The 23,290-nt window shown below is 41.7% G+C and overlaps 1 protein-coding gene across 1 annotated transcript; it reads left to right on the top strand.

The window, feature by feature from the left end:
- Nucleotides 1-611: 611 nt before the first annotated feature.
- Nucleotides 612-2,286, top strand: LOC138875185 (uncharacterized). Its single transcript, XM_070154009.1, has 2 exons — nucleotides 612-740; nucleotides 1,642-2,286. Exons 1-2 carry the CDS (start codon nucleotides 612-614, stop codon nucleotides 2,284-2,286), a joined length of 774 nt encoding a protein of 257 aa, XP_070010110.1.
- Nucleotides 2,287-23,290: the final 21,004 nt, after the last annotated feature.

Genomic DNA, 23,290 nt, shown 5'->3' with positions numbered 1-23,290 from the left:
GCATTTATGCTTTTCGGAGGATGCCCTTTGGCCTATGCAATGCATCCGCCACATTCCAAAGGTGCATGATGGCCATATTCGCTGACATGGTCGAAGACATAATGGAGGTGTTCATGGATGATTTCTTAGTGGTGGTGAACTCGTTCGACGAGTGCCTTATAAATCTAATCCGAGTGCTGAAAAGATGTATTGAGACTAACCTGGTACTTAATTGGGTGAAGTGTCATTTTATGGTACAAGAGGGCATAGTCTTGGGACACTGGGTATCAAGTAAGGGAATCGAGGTGGATTGCGCTAAAGTTGATGTGATAGCAAAGCTGCCACCTCCCACTTCAGTCAAGGCAATCACGAGCTTCCTCGGGCATGCCGATGTTTACAGGAGATTCATAAGAGACTTCTCAAAAATTTCCAACCATATCTGTAAGTTGTTAGAAAAAGATCACCCTTTCTTGTTTTCTGATGATTGTAGGGTAGCATTCTGGGAGTTGAAAAAGAGGCTAGTCACAGCACCCATCATTGTCTCCCCCAACTGGGAGCAACCATTCGAACTCATGTGTGACGCCAGTGACTACGCAGTGGGGGCAGTGATGGGATAGCAAAAAGACAAGCTAATGCACTCAATCTACTATGCCAGTAGAACATTGAGTGGAGCCCAGCTGAACTACACTGTGACTGAAAAGAAGATGCTGGCTGTGGTGTTTGCATTCGACAAGTTCAGATCATACCTGATTGTCTCTAAGGTAATTGTATATACTGATCATGTAGCTCTCAGGTACTTGATTGAGAAGAAGGAGTCTAAACCACGCTTGATTCATTGGGTGCTGTTACTGTAAGAGTTCGACCTTGAAATTCGTGACCGTAAGGGCATAGAAAACCAAGTCGCTGATCATCTATCACGACTTGAGAGAGCTGAAAACTCAGTTGAGGTTGAGGATATTCTATAAACCTTTCCAGACGAGCAGCTACTCGCTACAAGCCTTGAGGAAGTGCCATGGTATGTAGACTTTGCAAATTACCTGGCATGCGATATAGTTCCCTATGATCGTTCCTCTGTACAAAAGAAAAAGCTTTATCGTGACTGCCGCATGTAATACTGGGATAAACCTTATCTGTTTAGAATATGTGTTGACAATATGATCCAAAGGTGTGTCCCGAGATAGAACAATCTTCTATTTTGTAGGCATGTCACGCATCGGCATATGGCGGGCATTTCTGAGGAGTCAGGACGGCAGCAAAAGTGCTAGAAGCCGGGTTCTACTGGCCAACAGTTTTTAAGGATGCACATCAATAGGTGAAGGGCTGTAATGAATGTCACCAAACCAGGAACATTTCCCTTTGCCATGAGATGCCCATGACCTGATTCAAGAGGTTAAAGTGTTCGATGTCTGGAGGATAGTCTTCATGGGTCCCTTCGTTAGCTCCTTTGGCAATAAATACATACTTGTTGTGGTAGATTACGTGTCCAAATGGGTTGAAGCTGTAACACTTCTCACTAATTATGCAAGAGTGGTGGTGAGTTTTTTGAAGAAGAATATATTCACCTGCTTCGGGACCCCGAGAGCTATTATCAATGACGGAGGCACTCACTTCTGCAATTGAGCCTTCGAGAAGTTGCTAGCAAAGTACAATGTGTGACACAAGGTGGCAAAACCATATCATCCTCAGACCAGTGGACAAGTCAAAGTGTCTAATAGAGAGATAAAAAATGTATTGACCAAGACTGTAAACGCCACAAGAACTGATTGGGCGAAAAAGCTAGATGATGCAGTCTGGGCCTACAGAACTGCTTTTAAAATACCAATTGGTATGTCACCATATAAGTTGGTGTTTGGGAAGGCCTGCCACTTGCCAGTGGAACTTGAACATAGAGCTTGGTGGGAAATGAAACAGCTGAATCTAGACATTGAGGCTGCAGGCACAACAAGAGTTACAGAATTGCATGAGCTCGACGAGTTCCGATATCTTGCTTTCGAGAGCACGAGACTGTATAAGGAGAGAATGAAGAGGTTGCACGACAAAAACATTATTGAGCAAAATTCCAATCCCGGAAACATGGTATTGCTTTATAACTCAAGATTAAGGCTATTTCCGGGTAAACTCAAGTCACGATGGTCTGGACCATTCCAAGTGGTCGAAGTATTCCCTTCAGGTGTTGTAGAGATTGTCTCAGAAAAAGACTCTCATACATTTAGAGTCAATGGGCAGAGATTGAAACCATATGTGGGCATGTATGAACCAAAGGAAGTGTTAGAGATCCATCTGACTGAACCTCAGAGGTCGAGCTAGCCTTAAATGCGCTTATCTGCGTCATGCCACGACGTTAAATCAGGTGCTGCGTGGGAGGCAACGCATGAATGTTGGTGTTTTTCTTTTCTTTTGTAACTTCCTTATGAAAAATAATCCTCGTGATCGCGACCGCGGATCGATCGCGATAAATTATGAGTATTCTGTCTCAGGATTGTTCACCGCGACCGCGGCACGACCACGGTAAAACACGATCATTCTGTTTCACTCATATTCACTCACCGCGTCCACGGTGGGACCACGGTGATTCGTGAGTTTTCTGTCGCCCAGGTAAGTAAAATTTAATTTTCTTTTCTCTTCTAATCCCCCCCCTAATAAAATTAAAACACCTATTCCCCTCCCCCATTAATTTCCCCTATCTCCTCTCTCTCTATGAACCCTAACCCAATGCATCTCTTCCCACTTCTTCTTCTTCTTTACCTCCCTCACACTCCCACACACACCCCACCCACTTTCCACTCTCTCCTCCCCAACTTCCATCCTTCTCACCCTCTACTACAACCAGGTATGTCAAGCTTCCCTATCTCTTCTCTTGTATTTTTGTTTTAGTATTTTGCAAGTTCAATGCTTTAATTGTTGTAGTATCTATAGTTGATTTTTTTCTTTTGATTTTCTTTTCTGCTTTTTAGTGGGTTATGTGCACAATGTTGTAGAGAAGAGTGTGATTTTGTGTGTAAAACTAATTGTAATGGGGTGGAATGGTGAAGTACGAATAGTTGATTTGGGGGAAGAATTGATGTTTCCATGGGGCTAGGTGTGTTAGAATAGAGCCATTGCTCACAAGGTGTTTGTGAAATTGCCCCAATGGAGTTGTAATAGCTAATGTGACCATGGTGGTGGTGAAATCTGAGTAACCACTCAGGGTTCACACAACTCAAACCCTCACTAATAGGAGGCTCTATTTTTGGCAGGTACAATGCACCAATCTAGGAAGAGACGTACCACAAGGTCCTCCGTTAGTGGACCAGGCAGTTCTTCTATAGCTCGGGTCAAGCTAGTGCGGAACAGTATGACCGCGCTAGGTTTGTCTCCAAACCAGCTGAGGACAGGTATAACGCCAAGGCGTCCAAGAAATTATTACCTGAAGTACATATTGACCGGCAAGCCTTGCAAGTGGAATGACCAAATATCTTTGCAGAGTTGAGGAAATGTCAGCTGGACATCTTCTTTGATGAACCAGAGGAGGCGAATGTACTGATGGTTAGGGAGTCCTATGCTAATTGCCCGAAGCATGTTAATGGGGTGGTCACAGTACGAAACACCCAGCTAAATACGTCCCTTGAGGTCATCCGCCGAGTGAACCGGCTGCCAGTATTCACTGGGGATAAAGACACTTACATTGCTTATTATCGCCCAATTATCTGGTGGGCACCGATTCTTGAAGCAATATGTGTGCCTGATAGGGAGCATATATGGATAAAGCACTGGATCTCATTGAACTCCCAGTCTCTCAATTGGGAGGCTAAGTGTTGGCTCACAATTATCAACAGTCGTTTGCTGCCCTCCAGCAACACTACCGATGTCAATGGGCCACGAGTAGTAGCTATATATTGTTTTATGAACCACCAGGATTTTGATGTCGCCAAGCTCCTTCATGATGAGATATTCATTCGCTCCCCAAAAGTACTCAAAGGGTTTTACTTCCCCTCTCTGGTTACCAAGTTGTGCCGTGTTGCACGAGTTCCTGAAAATCCCACAGTAGTTGGGAAAGTGCCATTGAAAGTCTCATTTCTGGCTAGCAAAATCACAGTTGGGAGAGAGCCGGTAGTGATGGTTGATGATGATGATGATGATGCTGATGAGGATGCTGAGGACACTGCTGCCCCACTGCAGCCGAGAGCTGATGAGGCAGGCCCATCACAGGCCCGTCAAAGTACCCGCATAATAGCCTTGGAGCAAGAAATGGTTGGCTTCCGCACTTTGGTCACTGACCTGGGCACCAGAGTTGACAATTTGACTACTCAACATGCCAAGTCGGAGAAAAAGATCATGGGCTGGCTCCGGGCACTAGGACGAGCGTGTCACCTCGATGCTAGTATCGTATCTGATCAGGATTGAGCATTAGGGAAGTCCCCTTACCTTACTCTGCTTTGTATTTGTTGACATAGGGACATGCCAATGCTTTAAGTGTGGGGTGGGGGATGGTTGTTATTGTAAAATTGTATAACTTTGTTTGGTATTGTTGGTTTATGTTAGTTCACTTCGACTTGGCCCGAAGACAGACACCTCTCGACAGGTCTCTTGAGGGATATAAGTCGAACAAAAAAAGATTTTCGTTTGATTAGGTAGTATATCAACTCCCCCTTGGTTTTTCTTTAAACCACGGTTCTTTTCCAAGGGTTTTTTATTTGAACCGGGTGCAGTTAGTTTTTTCTTTTTAGTTTAGAAAGTCTTGGGCGAGAAACAAAAAAATGGAAAGAGGGACCCTTAACTCTATGGTACCTTGAATAAAGACTGTTTTAGTGTGATACTTAGGCTGTTTAGTTGACTCAAAGTAGGCCTTAAATTGTGTGTTCCTGAATGGCTCAAGTACATAGAACAGAGTGTCTAATGATCCTAATTGAATTGTGTCATATGCCGTGTGTGAGTGAGGTTTACTTTATTCTGTGTTAACATTCAATGCCCAACTTGTCATGTGTGTGTGCAAAGCGAAATGGTAGCCTTGTTTGGTATGGAAAGTGATATAGGCGTTTCTTTGCTTAACCCTTCTATGTATGCTTGTTTCCACCTAACTGTGTATGCCCTAGTCAACCCCGTTGAGCCTGTAGGCATGTTTTCCTTGGCAACCACATTACAAGCCAAACCCGAGTTTAAATAGCCTATCTTGTTGAACCCTATCTCCTCTTAGGATCACTCAAAGTGTAACGGATATGGAAAAATATAAGTGTGGGGGTGGTTGGTTGGGCTGTTAAGTAGAATTAAGGGGACAAAAAGAAAAAAAATTGCACTGGCTGATAAACAATATTAGAGGCCACCAAAAAAAAAAAAGCCTCAAAGTGGTGGCAGCTATTAAAAGAAAAAGTGTGCTTAAGAAAAAATAAGGGGTTAACACAATAATATAATGGTGAAAGGAAGGTGTGATAAAGTGAAGAGCTTAAAAGTACACAATGTAGTGGAGTGCTTAGGGAGGTGTAGTCACTATACCCAGATGTATCCTACCCATCCCACTGCCAACATTACAATCAAATAAAGTCCTATTTGATTCTAGACCGAATGAGCTCGATTAGTCGAGTATTACACTACGGAAAAGCCTATGGTATGTTGTTTGTGGCATAAGAATTTGTTCTGAGGGTGAGTGAAATGTTGTATTCGAATTCCTCAGTGTGTGGTTTGTAAACGATATAAGTCTCTTTTATAGTGAGTAGGCACATGATTCATGAAGGGAAGGTAAGTCTGGACCTCTTGCATGGCTAGAATTGCGTGGCTAGGAAGAAGTCCACTCTTGAGGCGAGGAGGTTGCGCTGAAGTAGTCTATCCATGTGAACTATTCTTGGTATAGGGAGTACGGAAGTGACCCAATGACGATTAGGCCTATAGAGTGTGGTTTGTTGCTAGAGGATTAGCAACGGTTTAAATGTGGGGTATTGATAATAGGCTATATAGACGCTATTTACACTCTAAATGTACCATACTTTATTGTTGTTTTAATAGGTAAATGATAACAAAATACTCTAATTGGTGTTCTTTTGCTTTGCAGGGACTAATCCAAGTTATGAAGAGACTATGGAGTGTTTTGGAGTCAATAATGTGGATATAAGGCCAATCAAGAAGAACCCAAACGAAAATAAGCAAGAAAGAGGCAAAGGAGGAATGGACAAGATGCCACCGCGACCGCGACCGCGGTAAGCCAAGCAAAGGAGGCAGAATAGTTGCGTTTCACCCCGGTCGCGCCGCGTTCTGCCACGGCCGCGGTCGACTGCGTAACTGCATAGAAATTTTGAAACTAAAGTATACATTGGGGGAAACCTATCCTAACCCTTTATAAACTCAACAAACTGGCCTAAGAAAAGGTGAAGATTGTTTTTAGACTGATTTGGAGGCAAGAACAAGTGTGAGAAGAGCAATCAACCATTAGAAATTTTCAATCTTATCTTTGTTATTTCAATTGCACATTATGAATACTTTTGTAGTTTTATCTTGCTTTGCTATGAGTAGCTAATTCCTTAATCTAGGGTTTTGATGTAACCTATTGAAGGATGAACTTTGTGTTATGTTAATATAGTTTTCCCGGTTTAATCTCTATTTGTTCAATTACGTTCTTGTTGTAGTTAATTGATAGGATTCTCAATTAGCTATGCCTATTTAGTATGTATTACTCGAGAGAGTGCATAATTAGGTAATTATTGAACATCACCACTCCCAAAGTATATGAGGTATCAATAACCGAGGGTTTAAAGGCGGAATTAGGGATAATGAAGCCTTGTGCGTGATCTAAATTGAGCTGTAATCAAGGCCAGCTAGCGTAACTTAGGAGAGTGCATTTAGTAAATTATCGTAATTACTCGGGCAAGATTTACGGTAGTAAGAGTGCTCATGATCGATATAGATAATTACGCAAATCTATATAAAACATAACAGGAAGGGATTCCATCAATAGGGGAAATCACAACCTTAGATCCTTCTCTTAATTATTTACAACTTAATCATAGTTAGTCTTTAGTTACTTAATTGCAGTCAGTTATAGTTAGTAAAAATATCCTCAATTGTTATTAAAATGTTTGGGAAGTTGATTACGTAGAATTTAACGAGTCTAACAAGAGTAATTGATAGGTTAATTCCTTGTGGGTTCGAATGTGGGCTAAATACTCAGATTATATTTCCAACGTCTGCTTGTCCTTTTTATAAGGCATAGTTGGCCGTGATCAAGATACATATGCTCGATAACCGAGGGTGATCTTGAGCAGGTGAAAAAAGATTATCATTGGGAAAACAATGAGGTGGTGATTCCGACCCCTGAAGAGGACATCACCACTTACGTATAAGGGTTCTTAAGTGTTTACACTTACCCTTTTATGCCAGTTATCCTTGACTTCTGTTGCCAGTACCTAATAACCCTGGGCCAAATCCACCCTTTTGGCGCATCGTTATTTTGCTCTGATTTTTTGTGAGCAAGTCGAAAGAATGTCATTCACCCTCGACCATCTCATTAGACTGTACAGCCCTTGTCTCTATCGAGGCGGATTAATAAGGCTTCAGCGGCAGGCCACAAAGGTGTTCTTCTCGAGCATAGACGAGGACAAAGATCGAGGATGGATGGGCCGGTTTGTCCGAGTGAGGACTTTTGACATAATCCCAGCCAAGAAGATGTCGTTTCCCAAAGAATGGAACATGAAGCGTAAGTACAAACCCTGCCCTCGACCTCTATTTATTGTTTCGCTCCTTTTGTTTTTTTCTCATTAATGTTCCTTCCTATGATGCAGCGGTCACTTAGGTGCCCGGTGCAATTCTGAACTTTGAAGGTTGGGTTCGAAAATTGGCCTCGACCTCTTCGTACGTTGAGCGCTCGTGGCGCGATTTAGACGAGGGCCGATGGGAGGCCAAAAATCACGGTAAGTTTCTCTACCCGTGTTTGATGCCTTTCTGTGAAATGTTTCTTTTTTATTTTTACTTGATTTCCTCCCATACAGGTCTCGGAGACAAAGCTGTCATGAGGCTGCCCCCACCTGAGGAAGAGGACGCCCCAAAACTGGCTAAGGATAAGAAGAGGAAAAGGGTCTCGCCTTCCGATACTCCAAAGCCTAAGAAGAGCAAGGTTCGTAAGTTGAAGAATGACAATGCCGCTCTACTTGCCGACATAGACCAGAAACTACGAGATGAAGAAGAGGAGAAAGAAGATGCTGGCTATGAGTTGGTGGCTCGAAAGAGGGGAAGAACCAAAGCTTCAAAAGCAGCTGAGCCGGTGGTGGTTGAGGAGGCTCATCTTTGGACCGAGGAAATCTCAGAAGATAGTTCGAGCAAAGTTTTCGAGTCATTGGAGGCTGAAGATGTCTCCCACCATGATGAATAATCGGCGAGTGTGCCTATCTGCCGTGATGAACAATTGATGGGTGTGCCTGAAGAGTCCGGTTCTGAGGCCCTCCAAAAAGAAGAGAGCGCCCCAAGTGTCTTGCTTGGGGAAATCAACATTGAAGATTCGTTGTCTCTCCCCACATTTTCTGAGGGGTAATTTCGGGAGGCCTAGTCTTTGGAGACCCCCGACGTAGGAACGACCCACGATATTTCTGAGGGATGACTTATTCCGTGGCTGCTTCACGGGGTTCAATGATATTTCTGATCTGTATGCATCAATCATTTTCAATGAGGCTCAGCGACTCCTGAACTAGGTAGACTTCAGCTCCCGTTATTAGTTTCACGTTTGCCTTCATTTCTTTTTGCCTAATTTTCTTCCTTTCTCCATAGGCAGCTGTTGATACCCAAATATATTTTAAATATGCATAACTACCTTCAAAATAGCATATATATGCATATATAAGCATGTCTAAGGTTTTTATTATTTTTCCCATAATTTTAAGGGATTAAATTGATTTATTTTCTCCCTTTTTATCCATAAAATCCCCAATAATTATTTCCAAAATTATTGTTTTGATAATTCATCTATTTAATTTCTATATTTATGCCAAAATATGGCTAAAGTAATTTTTATATAATTTTACAATTACATTTAGTATTTTTAAAGTTAAATTGCACATAATTGCAATATTAGCCCTTTTAAGATTTAATTATGTTTTATATGCACAAATTGGATCTCGTATTTTTAAATTGTTAATTATGTATTTCAAATCATTTTGGCACCTTAAATTTATTTTCCAGAAATTGCCTGTTATTTTTTATAAATTAAATAGGTGAAATTGGCTATTTAAATAACAACCAAATTTGGCTTTCAATTATAGCCAAAATTGGACCCCTTTCTAGCCCAATTTCACACCCAAACCACCTGACACAGATCCTATACACGTCTACCTAACCCAAGTCATCCTAAATCCTGGTCGTTGATCTCTTAGATCAACGACCCTCGTTCAACCTTTCCTTTTTAATTCTGAGAGACCCTCTAACCCTAATCACTTTTCTAAGGGCGCCGCCCTCAGATGCTCGCGTTTCTCTTTTCTCTCGACCTAACCCTAATCACTTTTCACCACCTCCTTCTCCGGTCATCTCCAGCGGCCACCCATTCAAACCCAAGCCTTCAATAGGTCTCTCATCACCCTACTCATCATCTCTAAGGCCATCAAGGGTCCTAGATCATGTCGATTTTGACCTAGGGTTTCTGTTCCTATTACTTATGGGTCTTTGGTGTGAATGTGGGAAAAATCACACCTTATATGTGATCGGTGAAGTTTCAACAGGTTCCTTTAATTTTTACTTTGTTTTCTTTTTGAAACCCTAACTCTCTTCTGAATCTCTCAGATCTATGTTATTTTTATGCTTTAAGCATATCTCCCTCTGTGACTTGCTTATTCTCGAGCTTTCTTCTGAAAGATCTTCTACTTTGAACCATTTTTACTCCCTTTGAGGAACTAGGGTTTTCGGAGTTCTTTCTATACCTGTTTCGACTGATTTCTTTATGATTAAACCTTTTTCTTTGTTTATCTTGACTGATTCTAAGTTCTTACTGCTTTTTAACTCAACCCTGTTAATAAGCCCTAATTTCTTAAAGATTTTCTTTACTTGTTTCTGTGTGTTGGACTGATCTTCTTTATCTGTTTCTGTGTGTTAGATTGGTTTTCTTCACTCTGATTCTGTGTGTTAGCCATGATTACTTGACTTTGTTAAGTTTCTGTTGGTTACCATGCTTCGAAGGGTTTTTTTACTGAGTCCTTAGCCTACTCGTGTCACTTCTGTATGATTGTGTCCATCTGGTTTGCTCATCTCTTGCTTCTTTATGTCGATATGACTGACCTTGCATGTCTGCTACGCCTGTTCATTCTTCTATATTTATATGTTGAAGTACAGAATCATGACTCCCTCTTGATTGATCCTGATTTCCTTAATTTTGGTTTGATTGCAAGATTTTCTTATAAAACCCTAAAATTTTACTCGGCTGTTTAAGTTAATTGATTCTATTTCCTTATTTGTTGTGGTATTTCATTCTTGCTGAATCCTTTCCTTAATTAGTGTATTCTGTACTTAGACTCAATCATATGCTCTATACTTTTACTACCCCTTATATGGTAAAAACTAGTCTTTCTCAACTGATTTTCTTTCCTTGGTTATCCCTATTGGTATCCGTTTAAGTTGTAACTCCTTGATTAAAGGGGAGTACTTGTATTAATTGGATTCTAATTGTGATTACTTCCATAATTGTGCTAAACCTTTACTTGTTACCTTTATTTTCTACCTATTTTCAAAGCTATAAATACCCTAAGTCTTTCATTAAAAAGACACGAGACTTGGCTTTCAAAAATCCTTCTCTTACTTAAAAAACTCTATGTTATTCTACTACTATTAGCTGGCTGCGAGCCAAGGCTAATCATCCGTAAACCTTGGTTCTTTCATTTTGCTTACCTCTATCTTCACTGGTGTCTTAGTATAATTTAAAGTCTCAACAACACCATGCTTCTATTCCTGTTTCAGTTTCTTTTATTTTTGGCCTACTTTTACTTGTGGTTTTGTTGTGAAGTCTGTACCTAAGAATGCTAATGTGATTCCCCTCCCTTTAAATTCATGTATTCCCTTTGTGTTATTCAAGCATGCCTGGACAATTGTATTCTTTTACCCACTGTGCACTTACCACTTTGTGAATCCCAAATCCCCTATCCCTCCTCTATGTGTTCATGACTGGTTTGTGATTATGCCAGTGTCCAACTATCTCTGAGCATGTTCGTACCAGTCCTAATACTCCTGATGGGGTCAGGTGTCTGCAATCAATGTATATGTATCCCCAAACCCCCCTTAACCCTATATGTGATTACCGAATTCATTCACTTGTTGTGTGTGGTCTTATCTTGAAGTGTTTGAACTCTGTTTTACTAATCCAACTTCTTTCAACCATCTCTATTACTAATTGCTTTCAAAATGGACCTTTCAGTCTAGTTTTTTAGGAAACTCCTTTTAAACATGTGTACTGCACTTTCACTCTACTCCTAGTTAATAAGTTCTGCCCCCTCTAGTATGTACACTGCCTTGGTATCCCCATGAGAACTCTTGGAACTCTGGCATACTGAGGCTGGCTTTCCATACTACACTAGTTCAATGTTGGCTATTAAGTCTAGTTGTAAGCATTGCCCGGGGTCCTTGAGACCCTTAGGGAACTTTGACGCACCTAGACTCTGATTTGTCTATGGAAACAAGGATTGAAAGACCATTGGAGGCTTTGGGTAACTATGGCCTGATTGCAGGCTCTCAATAGAATAGCTTCTTAATTTTTAGTTATTATTTCACTTATGTAATTTATTTGTTGGCCTGTAATAATTTGTAAACAGATATTTGGGGCATTTAGTGAAAGGGTGGGTAGATGTATACTTTATGGGGTGACTTGGTTAGAAATCCTGCTTTAGGATTTAATTTCGAATCTGCTTGCCTCACTCACTAGAGAACATGCCTATAGGGTTTCTGTTCCCGTTGAATCTGATTGCATTTGCATAGTAGAAGCATGCATGTAGGTTTTCGCTTTCAATCTCATTTGCATCATAATAAAATCCAAGCCTATAAGGACTTCACTTTTAATGTCACTTGCATCATATACAAATCATGTTCTTAAATCCTGCATTTGTCATGTAGAAACCATGTTTCTAGGTTCCAAGTCATCATATTTTAAATCAACTCAAGTGTAGATATCATGCCTATAGGGTGTAATTCCGATTCAGCAAGACTTTCATATATTACTGCAAGTTGACTAAAAACCGTAATACGCCTAGATACCATGATCTAATTCGTAATTCTGTCTGGTAATTCGAATTAGCCTAATAGATCAAATGTACCTCGCCTATTTTACTTCTCAAAACCGCGTAATAACTTTTTTTTCTAAAATTAGTCCTTTCAAAACTGCTGTAATCTCATTAGATATCCTGCATGTAGGTTTAAAAGGGATTATTTCAAAACTTGCTTGTTTCTGCATTAACATAAGTATCAGTCCTGCATGTAGGCAAGTCTTAGGGCATTTTCAAAACTTGCACTGCTCTGAAGCTATTTCTGTCACTCAACATTTCTGAAGCCTAATGAGCTTTTAAAAGAGATCCTAGGCAACTAATAGGTTGTGACTTCTGCATCTAAAAGTGGTTTATTCCTGCATAATCATTTAGAAATCCTGCTTTAGGACATTTGATTGCTAAAGACCTTATTTGTGGTTGAGTCGTGCTGCATGTATGCTTGTTTGCGGAGGAAACTATGAGACTTTAATTGCTCCATTCATGTGAAAGTCCTAAATTGCTTTTCTTTGATTGTGCCTTAGAATTTTTCCTTTAAGCCTTTGGGGTATGTCTAGAACTGCCTATAGGAAAAGGTCCTAATTCCCTCCGAGACTATTAAGAAGGGACGGGTAGCAGCACGCAATAGGAATCGATGACCAACACTCGCTTTGCATGACCAATAAGGGGATGGGAAGGGTAGACGTGGGATATGATGACTATGCGCTAATATTACATGTAGCCACTCATTGAGGAGTGTTTACCGGACATTGCGTGGGGTGATCCCATAGGATAAACAACCTAGGACCCCTCTTTACCCCCTAACCTTCTCCTTGTTTCAAACTTTTCTTCATAATTTGTTCAACCTTTATTTTACTATTTGACTTGTTCAAACGTACTGCACCTATTTGATTCAATTATTTGTATGGACTAATTTGTAAAAATATAAGTTTGGTCGGGACCCACAGTTGTGGACCAAGAGGGGTGCCTAACACCTTCCCCTTGAGATTATCTCGAGCCCTTACACTAATCTCTAGTAATGCAAACCAACCCAAGAGTTAATCACTTTAGGTGCCCTAACGTACCATAATCCGTTAGGTGGCGACTCTTCAAATACCCAATTCCCAAAAAGGGAATGCGTTATCACACCCCATGGAATGTCGAAACCCAGACCTCTCTTCGCGAGGAAGGAAAAAGGGGGCGCGACAGCATGGCTACTCCGCTGGGGATATTATTTTTGGCTCTTACCATAACAAACTTGTCTTTACAAATTAGTCCAAGCATGTTTTATCCTATACCCTCCTCCCTTATTTGAATTTAATTGTCTATTTCTTTTTAAGCATTTTTTATTTCTTTATTACCCTGAAAACTGACTTGTCTCTTTGTTTTCCTTTTCTTGTAACTGTATTTTCAATTATTTAAATGTTGTATTTATTTTTCCAACATGAAAATACTTGCCTACATGTTATTAACTGCTGCATAAATCATGCTCCACATCATACTCCACTCGCGCCAAACTAATACTATAGCAGCACTTGATGAGTGGTTGCGCCCTTCCTATATCATTACCCCCCATAAATTCAGAAAGGCTTATTTGCGGTAAAACTAGTCGATCAGCGGTGTAGTCGACAGTTCCGTGTCTCCCCCCTTGAGTTGTCTGCTCAAGGGTACCAGTCTAAAATCCCATAGAAACCTTACTCTGTTTAAATTTGTGCATGCATCATGGTCAAACCTAGTCGGGTCAGTTATGTTGTCCACATAATGATCCTTTAAGATAAAGACGTATCCAAAGTCCATCAGGTTTTCCATAATCTCAACGGATGCAACCACGTTTTGTGCATTAATTTGGAGAACTAAATGTTGATGTGCTGATCATAAATATATAAATAGTCGAGTCCGGTTGGGGTAGGGTCTAACCCTTTTGTTTTGCAGAAAATGAGGTACGAGGTCTCCAGTTTCGGTATGGTTAGCACGCCCCCACTTTTGCTAGACTGGTGGAGGAGTCTTCCATCGAATGACCAAATCAATGAGTGGAAAGAGAGGGCTACCAAAGCTAGTGAAAAGTTAGAATATCTGGAATACAGTCTACTGGAGTTGGAAGGAAAAGTGAGGAAGAGAGTCATCGACTGCCAGAACACTGAGGGAAATGAAGGAGAACACCTGGCAAAGGCATTTTTACTGGTAAACCTACGTGAACTGGACGATTTGATCAACAAGAGCATTCAACAAGGTCCTTCTGGGGCCAAATAGATTATGTTTACTCGCTTTCCAAATGTAATAAGTCCAAGCGCCAGTAGTGACTTATTATTATCTTAGTATCGTTTTGGGATTTGTCTATTTTTATATTATGAAATGAAGCATTTATTGGCATTTGAAGTTCTCCAAATCTATTTATCACTAGGCCTACCTCAGGCACAAAGAGGTTCCCAAATTAGGACACATTTTACATTCTCGCACTATGTGTTTAAATATTGCAATACTTTTTATAATCTTCACTGACTTGACTACCTTTTGTTTTATTTTTGTTTTTGTTATTCCCCTTCCCAAAGGTTAGTTTGTGCACTCTTGCATCATCATCTTATTTCACAAGATCCAGGGGCCCTCTACCCACTCCTCCTCTTAATCCCTCTAAAGGCAAGAACAAAGGCAAGAATAAAATGGAAGATTTAAACAACATCAGGAAGGATAACACAGCTGAACGGGTAAAGGCCATTGATGGCCAGGGTATTCGGGTTCCTAACAAGAATGTGTCACAACTTGAACAAAAACTATTGAAATTCCAGGACGAGCTCGATCAGGTTCAGAATCTGGCAAACCTGTCATTTTCCCTCAACACCCCAGATATCAACTTCCCCAATGCTCAAAACCCTACAACTCCTCAAAATATCCCAAAACAACAGAATTATCCTGTGCCTCACCATCACGCTGCTCCACCAAAGAACCAATGTAACACCTGCCATACCCCAAACAACAATCCACTACTCATCCCAGAACCTTAGAACTCCACAAACGACCATTTCCACACCCATACACCAGGCTACCATAATAATCTTATCTACGTGGAGACCATGCCATACTCCACCCAACCTATCTCATGCACACCTGAGTCTGATGAAAAGGATCTACTTATCAGGAACTTGGCCGAGGAACTTAAGAAACTAACCAGCCGGATTCAGGGCGTTAAGGGAAGCAAAGGAATCGAGTGGCTGAATTATGAGGACCTTTACATATAGCCTGATGTCGAACTGCATGAGGGGTACAAACCATCTAATTTCGAAATATTTGATGGTATGGGTGATCCAAGGGTCCATCTGAGGACATATTGCGACAAGCTGGTTGGAGTAGGGAAGGATGAAAGGATCCGCATGAAACTGTTCATGAAGAGTTTGAAAGGAGATGCATTATCTTGGTACATCAGCCAAGATCCCAAGAAGTGATCAAGCTAGGAAGGCATGGCATCTAACTTTATGGACAGATTCAGGTTTAATACAGAGAATGCACCAGACGTGTTCTATATCCAGAATTTGAAAAAGAATATGAGACATTTCGCGAGTATGCTACTCGTTGGAGGTCCGAAGCTGCTAAGGCCAGACCCGCCTTAGAAAAGGAGCAAATGAACAAGTTCTTTGTCTGGGTTTAGGACCCGTAGTACTATGAACGACTGATGATGATTGAGAACCACAAGTTCTCCGATATTATCAAATTAGGTGAAAGAATTGAAGAATGTATTAAAAGTGGTATGGTTACAAATTTCGAAGCCTTGCAAGCCACGAATAAGGCTTTATAGTCCGATGGTGTGTCCAAGATAAGGGACGTAGGGGCCGTGATAGTTTCACAAAGGACCAAGTCTCCCCTCAAATACCAAACTTATCCAACACCTCCACTCACGTACCGCCCGACCCCAAATTACCAAGCACCCTCACACCAAGCTCTGCCACCAACTTATCAGTCATCTCCACCTTCTACCTATCAACCTACTTCACCCAGATACTCCCAACCCACTCATGTCTACCAAACTTATAATGCTCAACCATCCCTATATCAATCACCCCCTGCACGCCAAAATTTCCCTAGACCCCGACCTAATTTTGATCGCAGACCTCCAAAACAATATACAACCATCGATGAACCCATCGACCAGTTGTATGAGAGGCTCAAAGCTTCTGGTTATGTCACCTACATCCCTGCTACATACCTTGAGAATCCTTCTCAGTGGGTTAACCCAAACAAGTCCTGTGCATACCACTCCAGCATGAAAGGGTATACCATCGATGAATGCCGCTCCTTGAAAGACAAGATACAGTCTTTGATTGATAACAAGATCATTGTGGCAAAGGAGCCCGCTCCAAACGTCCACAATAACCCTCTGTCAGACCATAAGGGTGGAGGTATCCACTTGATCGAAGTAGGAGATGACTGGGATCCCGAGGGATCAATCAGGTTGATCGCAGAAGGTGATGACCCAAAGAAACCAACAATTACTCTCAATCCAATCATAGTCCAGATCCAACCGTCTGAGGATGCTGAGGTGAATATGTATATACCTCTTGAGTTTGAAGCAGCGCCATCCACAAAGACACTGGCACCGATTGAGGATTGAATTCGCATCTCCGGTGAATGCACCCGCACCATTTGAGGCTGCAGTCTTGCCACCCAAGGCACATGTTCTATTTAAAGTGAGGATAACCACGCCTATCCTAGTGTAGATGTCAACCATGCCACCATTCTATACAAATGTTGTACCCTGGGACTATACAGTCAGGGCGAGAAGGAAGGGCAAGGTCAGGATTGAAGAAATTGTCGCAACACAGGGTATGGCAAGAACTGGTAGAGTCTATACCCATGAACATCTGGGTAAATCAAGCAAACAGGCCTCCAATCGGCCGCCCCTCATTGAGACAGGTCCGGACGACCTTTGGAGAAAAATACAGGCCAAGGAATATTCGGTCATCGACCAGTTAAACAAGACGCCATCATAAATATCCATTCTCTCTTTGCTGCAAAATTCTGAGAAGCACAATAATGCTTTGCTAAAGGTGCTAAATGAAGCATACGTACCAAGTAACATCATCAGCGGGGAGGTGGCTAATATGGTAGGACAAGTGCTGGAAAGCCATAATATCACCTTTTATGAGGACGAACTGCCACCTGATGGGCTGGGGCACAACAAAGCACTGCACATCACTGTGCAATGCGAAGATTATTTCATCACCAAAATCCTGATCGATGGAGGTTCCAATCTTAACATTTGTCTGCTGGTAACACTCAAGAAGTTGGGTAAAGGGCTGCATGAGACAAAGTATGGAGCAATCAATGTGAAAGCCTTCGATGGTTCTCAGAGGTCCACCATTGGTGAGATTAGTCTATGCCTGCAGATGGGACCAACCTGGTTCGAGGTCGATTTCCAGGTAATAGATGTATCAACATCTTACAACTTGCTACTAGGACGGCTATGGACTCATGCTGCTGGGGTCGCAGCTTCAACGCTGCATCAGGCAGTAAAGTTCGAATGGAATCACCAAGAAGTTATCATTCACGGTGACAGTAGCAACCCTATATATAGTCGCCAGACCATTCCAGTGATCGAGGGAAGAATGAAGCTAGGTGGAGAAACTTACCACCACATTGAGCGAGTCAATGCTATCGACAAAGACAAATGGTGAGATAGCAAAATCGAGAGTATACTGAGTTGGAGTAGGTACGAACCTGGCAAAGGGCTCGGCAAGAACCTCCAAGGAATCTCTAAACCCATAAAACTCAAGAAACATGGCACTACCTTTGGTTTGGGATATGAATACACCTGGGAAAAATTCAATAGTTGGTCGGCACCATGGCGCGGTCCTTACTACCCACTAGAGCAGCCAATACTGCATTTAGAGCAGACCTTCCAATAGGCCAACATTATTTATGGGTCAAATGAAGAAGAAGCACTTGCAGCAGTAAAGAACTTGTTTCTAGAGGATAGTGATATGGACTGTTGCGTTATTCTCGAGAAGGAGGGGGAGGAAGGCCCTTCCATACAGGCTGTGAGCAGAGGGGCACATCTCAAGAATTGGACCATTAGGACAACCAAAGCCCGATGAGCCTCGGGGTAGCAAGGCTAAAACAAGCATTATTCACTATTTTATTTACTAAATGATTTTCTTTTCACATTTTTCAATTCCCGCAATAAGATCTTCGATGTTCAAAATAGTTATTCAATTTATCAAAAACATTTTTAATTTTTCTTATGAATTAATATTTATTGTTATCGTTTTCTCTCCTTGCTTTACCAATACATCATTACTATTACTTATCTTGATGAACCAATGATCGTGGTATGCAATGCGACAATGCAACAAACGGACATGGATTCAGAGGAAGATGACATACTTGACGAGATTGTCAAAGAAGTTGAGAACTTTGAGAATAGACCTAAGTCCAACCTGGACGAGACTGAAATTGTCAACTTGGGAGATGCAGAAAACGTCAAGGAAATGCGAATCAGCATTCACCTATCTCCATTAGAGAAGAAAGAATACACAGAATTTCTAAAGGAGTATGAGGACATATTTGCCTGGTCGCATGATGACATGACTGGTCTGAATATGTCTATTATGGCTCACAAACTGCCAACCAATCAAATGTATCCCGGTGAAGCAAAATCTCAAAAAGTTCAAGCCTGATATGAGTTTGAAAATCAAGGAAGAAGTCACCAAGTAGATCAACGCTAAGGTTCTCAGGGTAGTAGAATACCTGACATGGTTAGCCAACATTGTGCCAGTGCCAAAGAAGGATGGGAAGGTCAGAGTCTGTGTCGACTACCAGGATCTCAACCGGGCCAGTCTGAAAGACGACTTCCCTTTGCCAAATATACACATCCTGATTGACAATTGCGCCAAGCATGAGCTACAGTCATTCGTAGATTGCTTCGCTGGTTATCATCAGATATGGATGGATGAGAAAGATGCTGAGAAAACAACTTTCATTACGCCGTGGGGAGTGTATTGTTACAAGATGATGCCATTCGGCCTGAAGAATACAGGGAACACCTACATGAGGATGACTACCATCTTCCATGATATGATACACAAGGAAATAGAGGTATATGTGGATGATGTTATCATCAAATCCAAGAATGCCACTGACCACATAGAAGATCTGAGGAAGTTCTTCAATAGACTACGGAGATACAACCTGAAACTAAACCCCGCAAAGTGCGCATTTGGGGTTCCTGCTGGGAAATTAGGGTTTATTGCGAGCCGCCGATGAATAGAACTGGATCCATCGAAAGTCAAAACCATTCAAGAACTACCACCACCAAGGAACAAGAAGGATGTGATGAGTTTCTTGGGAAGGTTTAATGACATCAGCCGATTCATAGCACCGTCTACAGTTATCTGTGAGCCAATCTTTAAGATGTTAAAGAGGACGCCGCCACCAAATGGACTGATGACTGCCAAAAGGTCTTTGACAAAATCAAGGAGTACCTGTCAACACCACCAGTCTTAGTCCCGCCCAAGCCAAGTAGACCCTTATTACTCTACCTTGTAGTGTTATATGGAGTTTTCGGCTGCATTCTGGGGCAGCGCGATGAAACAGGGAGGAAGGAACAAGCCATTTATTATCTCAGTAAGAAGTTCACCCCATACGAGGCTCGGTATTCTCTATTGGAACGCACTTGTTGTGCTTTGACTTGGGTAGCTCAGAAGTTGAGACATTACTTCTGCACCTATACTACATATCTCATATCGAGAATGGATCCCTTGAAGTACATATTTCAGAAGCCCATGCCCGTCGGCAAGCTAGCCAAGTGGCAAATCCTGTTGAGTGAGTTTGACATTGTTTACGTAATTCAGAAAGCGGTCAAGGGACATGCACTGGCAGACCACCTTGTTGAACAGCCCGTGGATGGAGGATACGAACCCCTAAAAACATATTTTCCTTATGAAAAGGTATTATTCATAGGAGAAGACATTGCGGAATCCTATGACGGTTGGAGAATGTTCTTCGATAGAGTAGCAAACTTCAAAGGAGTTGGCATAGGAGCAGTCCTGATATCAGAAACCGGTCAACATTATCCGGTCTCTGCTAAACTCAGGTTCCCCTACACCAACAATATGGCTGAGTATGAAGCTTGCATCTTAGGACTCAAAATGGCCATTGACATGAACTTTCAAGAGCTGCTAGTGATTAGAGATTCAGACTTGCTTATACATCAGGTATGAGGAGAATGGATGACCAAGAACTCCAAGATACTCCTGTATCTGCATCATGTACAGGAATTGAGAAAGAGGTTCATGAAGATGGAATTCTAGCATGTTCCCAGAATCCAGAATGAGTTCGCCAACGCATTGGCTACCCTATCATCTATGATACAGTATCCTGACAAGAATTTCATTGATCCCGTTCCGGTGAAAATCCATAATCAGCCAGCTTACTATGCCCATGTTGAAGAGAAAGCAGAAGGAATGCCTTGGTTTCATGATATCAAGGAATATATGGCAAAAGGAGAGTACCCGGAGCTTGTGAAACCTACTTAGAAACACACATTTCGGAGATTTTCCAACAACTTCTTTCACAACAGAGGAATCTTGTATAGGAGGACTCCCGATTTAGGATTATTAAGATGTGTCGACGCAAAGGAAGCATCCAAGCTACTAGAGAAAATTCATGTTGGGACCTGCGGTCCATATATGAACGATTTTGTCTTAGCAAAGAAGATACTCCGGACTGATTATTTTTGGATGACTATGGAAACGGAATGCATCCAGTATGTCCGGAAATGCCACCGCTATTAGATACATGTGGACATGATAAAGGTACCTCAAAGTGAGCTTAACACAATGAGCTCACTGTGACCGTTCGCTGCCTGGGGAATGGACGTTATTGGACCAATCGAGCCTGCTACTTCCAACAGACACAGGTTTATCCTAGTAGCCATCGACTATTTCACCAAATGGATCGAAGCAGCATCTAACAAAGCAGTAACTAAGAAAGTCGTGGCAGACTTTGTCCGTGAACGCATTGTTTGTCGATTTGGAATTCCAGAGTCAATCATTACTGATAATGGCTCCAACCTCAACACCGACTTGATGAAAGCTATGTGCGAAACTTTCAAGATCAAACATAGGAATTCCGCAACCTACAGACCTCAGATGAATGGATCTGTAGAAGCCGCCAACAAGAAGAAAATGATAAAGAATCACAGACAGTGGCACGAGAAGTTATCATTTGCTCTATTAGGTTATCACACCACAGTCCGCACATCAACCGGGGCAACCCCTTATATGTTGGTTTACGGTACAGAGGTTGTCATTCCCGCTGAGGTAGAAATTCCTTACCTAAGGTTCATACAAGAAGCTGAGCTCGGCGACGCAGAGTGGGTAAAAAGTTGTTATGAGCAACTAGACCTTATAGACGAAAAGAGAATGAATGTAGTCTGCCATAGTCAACTCTACCAGAACAGAATGTCTAGAGCCTTCATCAAAAGAGTTAAGCTAAGACGGTTCACACCGAGGCAGCTAGTGTAAAAGAAAATTTTTCCGCATCAAGATAAAGCTAAAGGAAAGTTCTCTCCTAACTAGCAAGGTCCATATATGGTTCACCGGGTTTTGATAGGAGGAGCCCTCATACTTGAAGAAATGGACAGAGAAATCTGTCCAAAGCCGATCAATTTAGATGTAGACAAGCATTACTATGTGTAATCTTTATGCTTTCCTTATATGATGTAACTTGAACTACGCCTGACCTGATTCCCATTTAAGAGGGGATACATAGGCAACACTATGGGTTTGGTCACAATTCAATAAAAATTTCATTTACCCCCCCCCCCAATTGGAAACTGGGGCAGAATTTTGAGGAGGATCGCCGCACGAGCAGCAGCAGAAACATCAAACTAGGGCAGAATTTTGAGGAGGACCCTCAAAATTCGGTAGCAGGAGAGGTTGCAATGTCTTGATCTACGTCACAATCGTCGGTTCATCTAAAAGTTATTTTTAATTTATATCATACTTTTTCATGTGTTTATTATTGAAACTGCTTGCTTAGCAACGCTACCCCAATAATATAGATGGTATCACCAAATCAAAGCCGAGCGAGTCAAGCAAAGCCAGCAGGGATACGAGCTAACCTTCCCCCTTACAAAACTCACGATTTTCTTTGAATGTAGGCACTAGGATTGTGAAATCATTAGACATACTGTACGCCCACGGGACAAACACGATTAAAAATACAATTCTCAGAACTGTTGCACTTACCAACATTTGCTATAAGCACACACCAGTGATGTTCTGTATGTCACAATGTTCCCAGTAATCACAACACCACAATCTGCTATCAGCTAAGAAAACTCTACTGTCATTTGTTATCTTATTTCTTGCATAAGGCTACCATTCTGCCTTCTGAGACTAAATGTTGTCTCTATCTGCATTTGCATTGCATAAGGCTACTATTCTGCCTTTCAATCTGCATAAGGCTACCCTTCTGCTTTCCGAGGTTAAGCTCTACCTCCATCCACATCTGCATTGCATAAGGCTACTATTCTACCTTCCAATATGCATAAGGCTACCATTCTGCCTTCTGAGGTTAAGCTCTACCTCCATCTGCATCTGCATTGCATAAGGCTACTATTCTGCCTTCCAATCTGCATAAGGCTACCATTCTACCTTCCGAGGTTAAGCTCTACCTCCACCTGCATCCGCATTGCATAAGGCTACTATTCTTCCTTTCAATATGCATAAGGCTACCATTCTGCCTTCTGAGGTTATGCTCTACCTCCACCTGCATCTGCATTGCATAAGGCTACTATTCTGTCTTTCAATCTGCATAAGGCTACCATTCTGCCTTCCGAGGCTGAGCTCTGCCTCCAATTTTCGTTGAAACTAAGCGCTATCCCAAATACTATTTATCTCGCTTCTCTTTCGGGCTAAGCTTTGCCTTCAACCTTACAAGACTAAGCCTTGTCTTGTTACATCATATTATTGCATATCATGGGCTGAAATATCGCCAATCTATCCAAAGGCTTCATAGTCTAAAGGCACCATCCTCATAGCCTGAAGAGACCATGCCATGGCCTGAGGATCTCGCAAAATTTTCATGTCATTATTCAAAGGCGTCATAGTTCGGAGGCACCATTTTCATGGCCCGAGAACATCATTTCATGG

This window comes from Nicotiana sylvestris, chromosome 8, assembly GCF_000393655.2.
Source record: "Nicotiana sylvestris chromosome 8, ASM39365v2, whole genome shotgun sequence".
Lineage (NCBI taxonomy): Eukaryota > Viridiplantae > Streptophyta > Magnoliopsida > Solanales > Solanaceae > Nicotiana > Nicotiana sylvestris.
The sequence above is the reverse complement of the archived record's forward strand: the minus strand, read 5'-3'. Positions and strand labels throughout refer to the sequence as shown.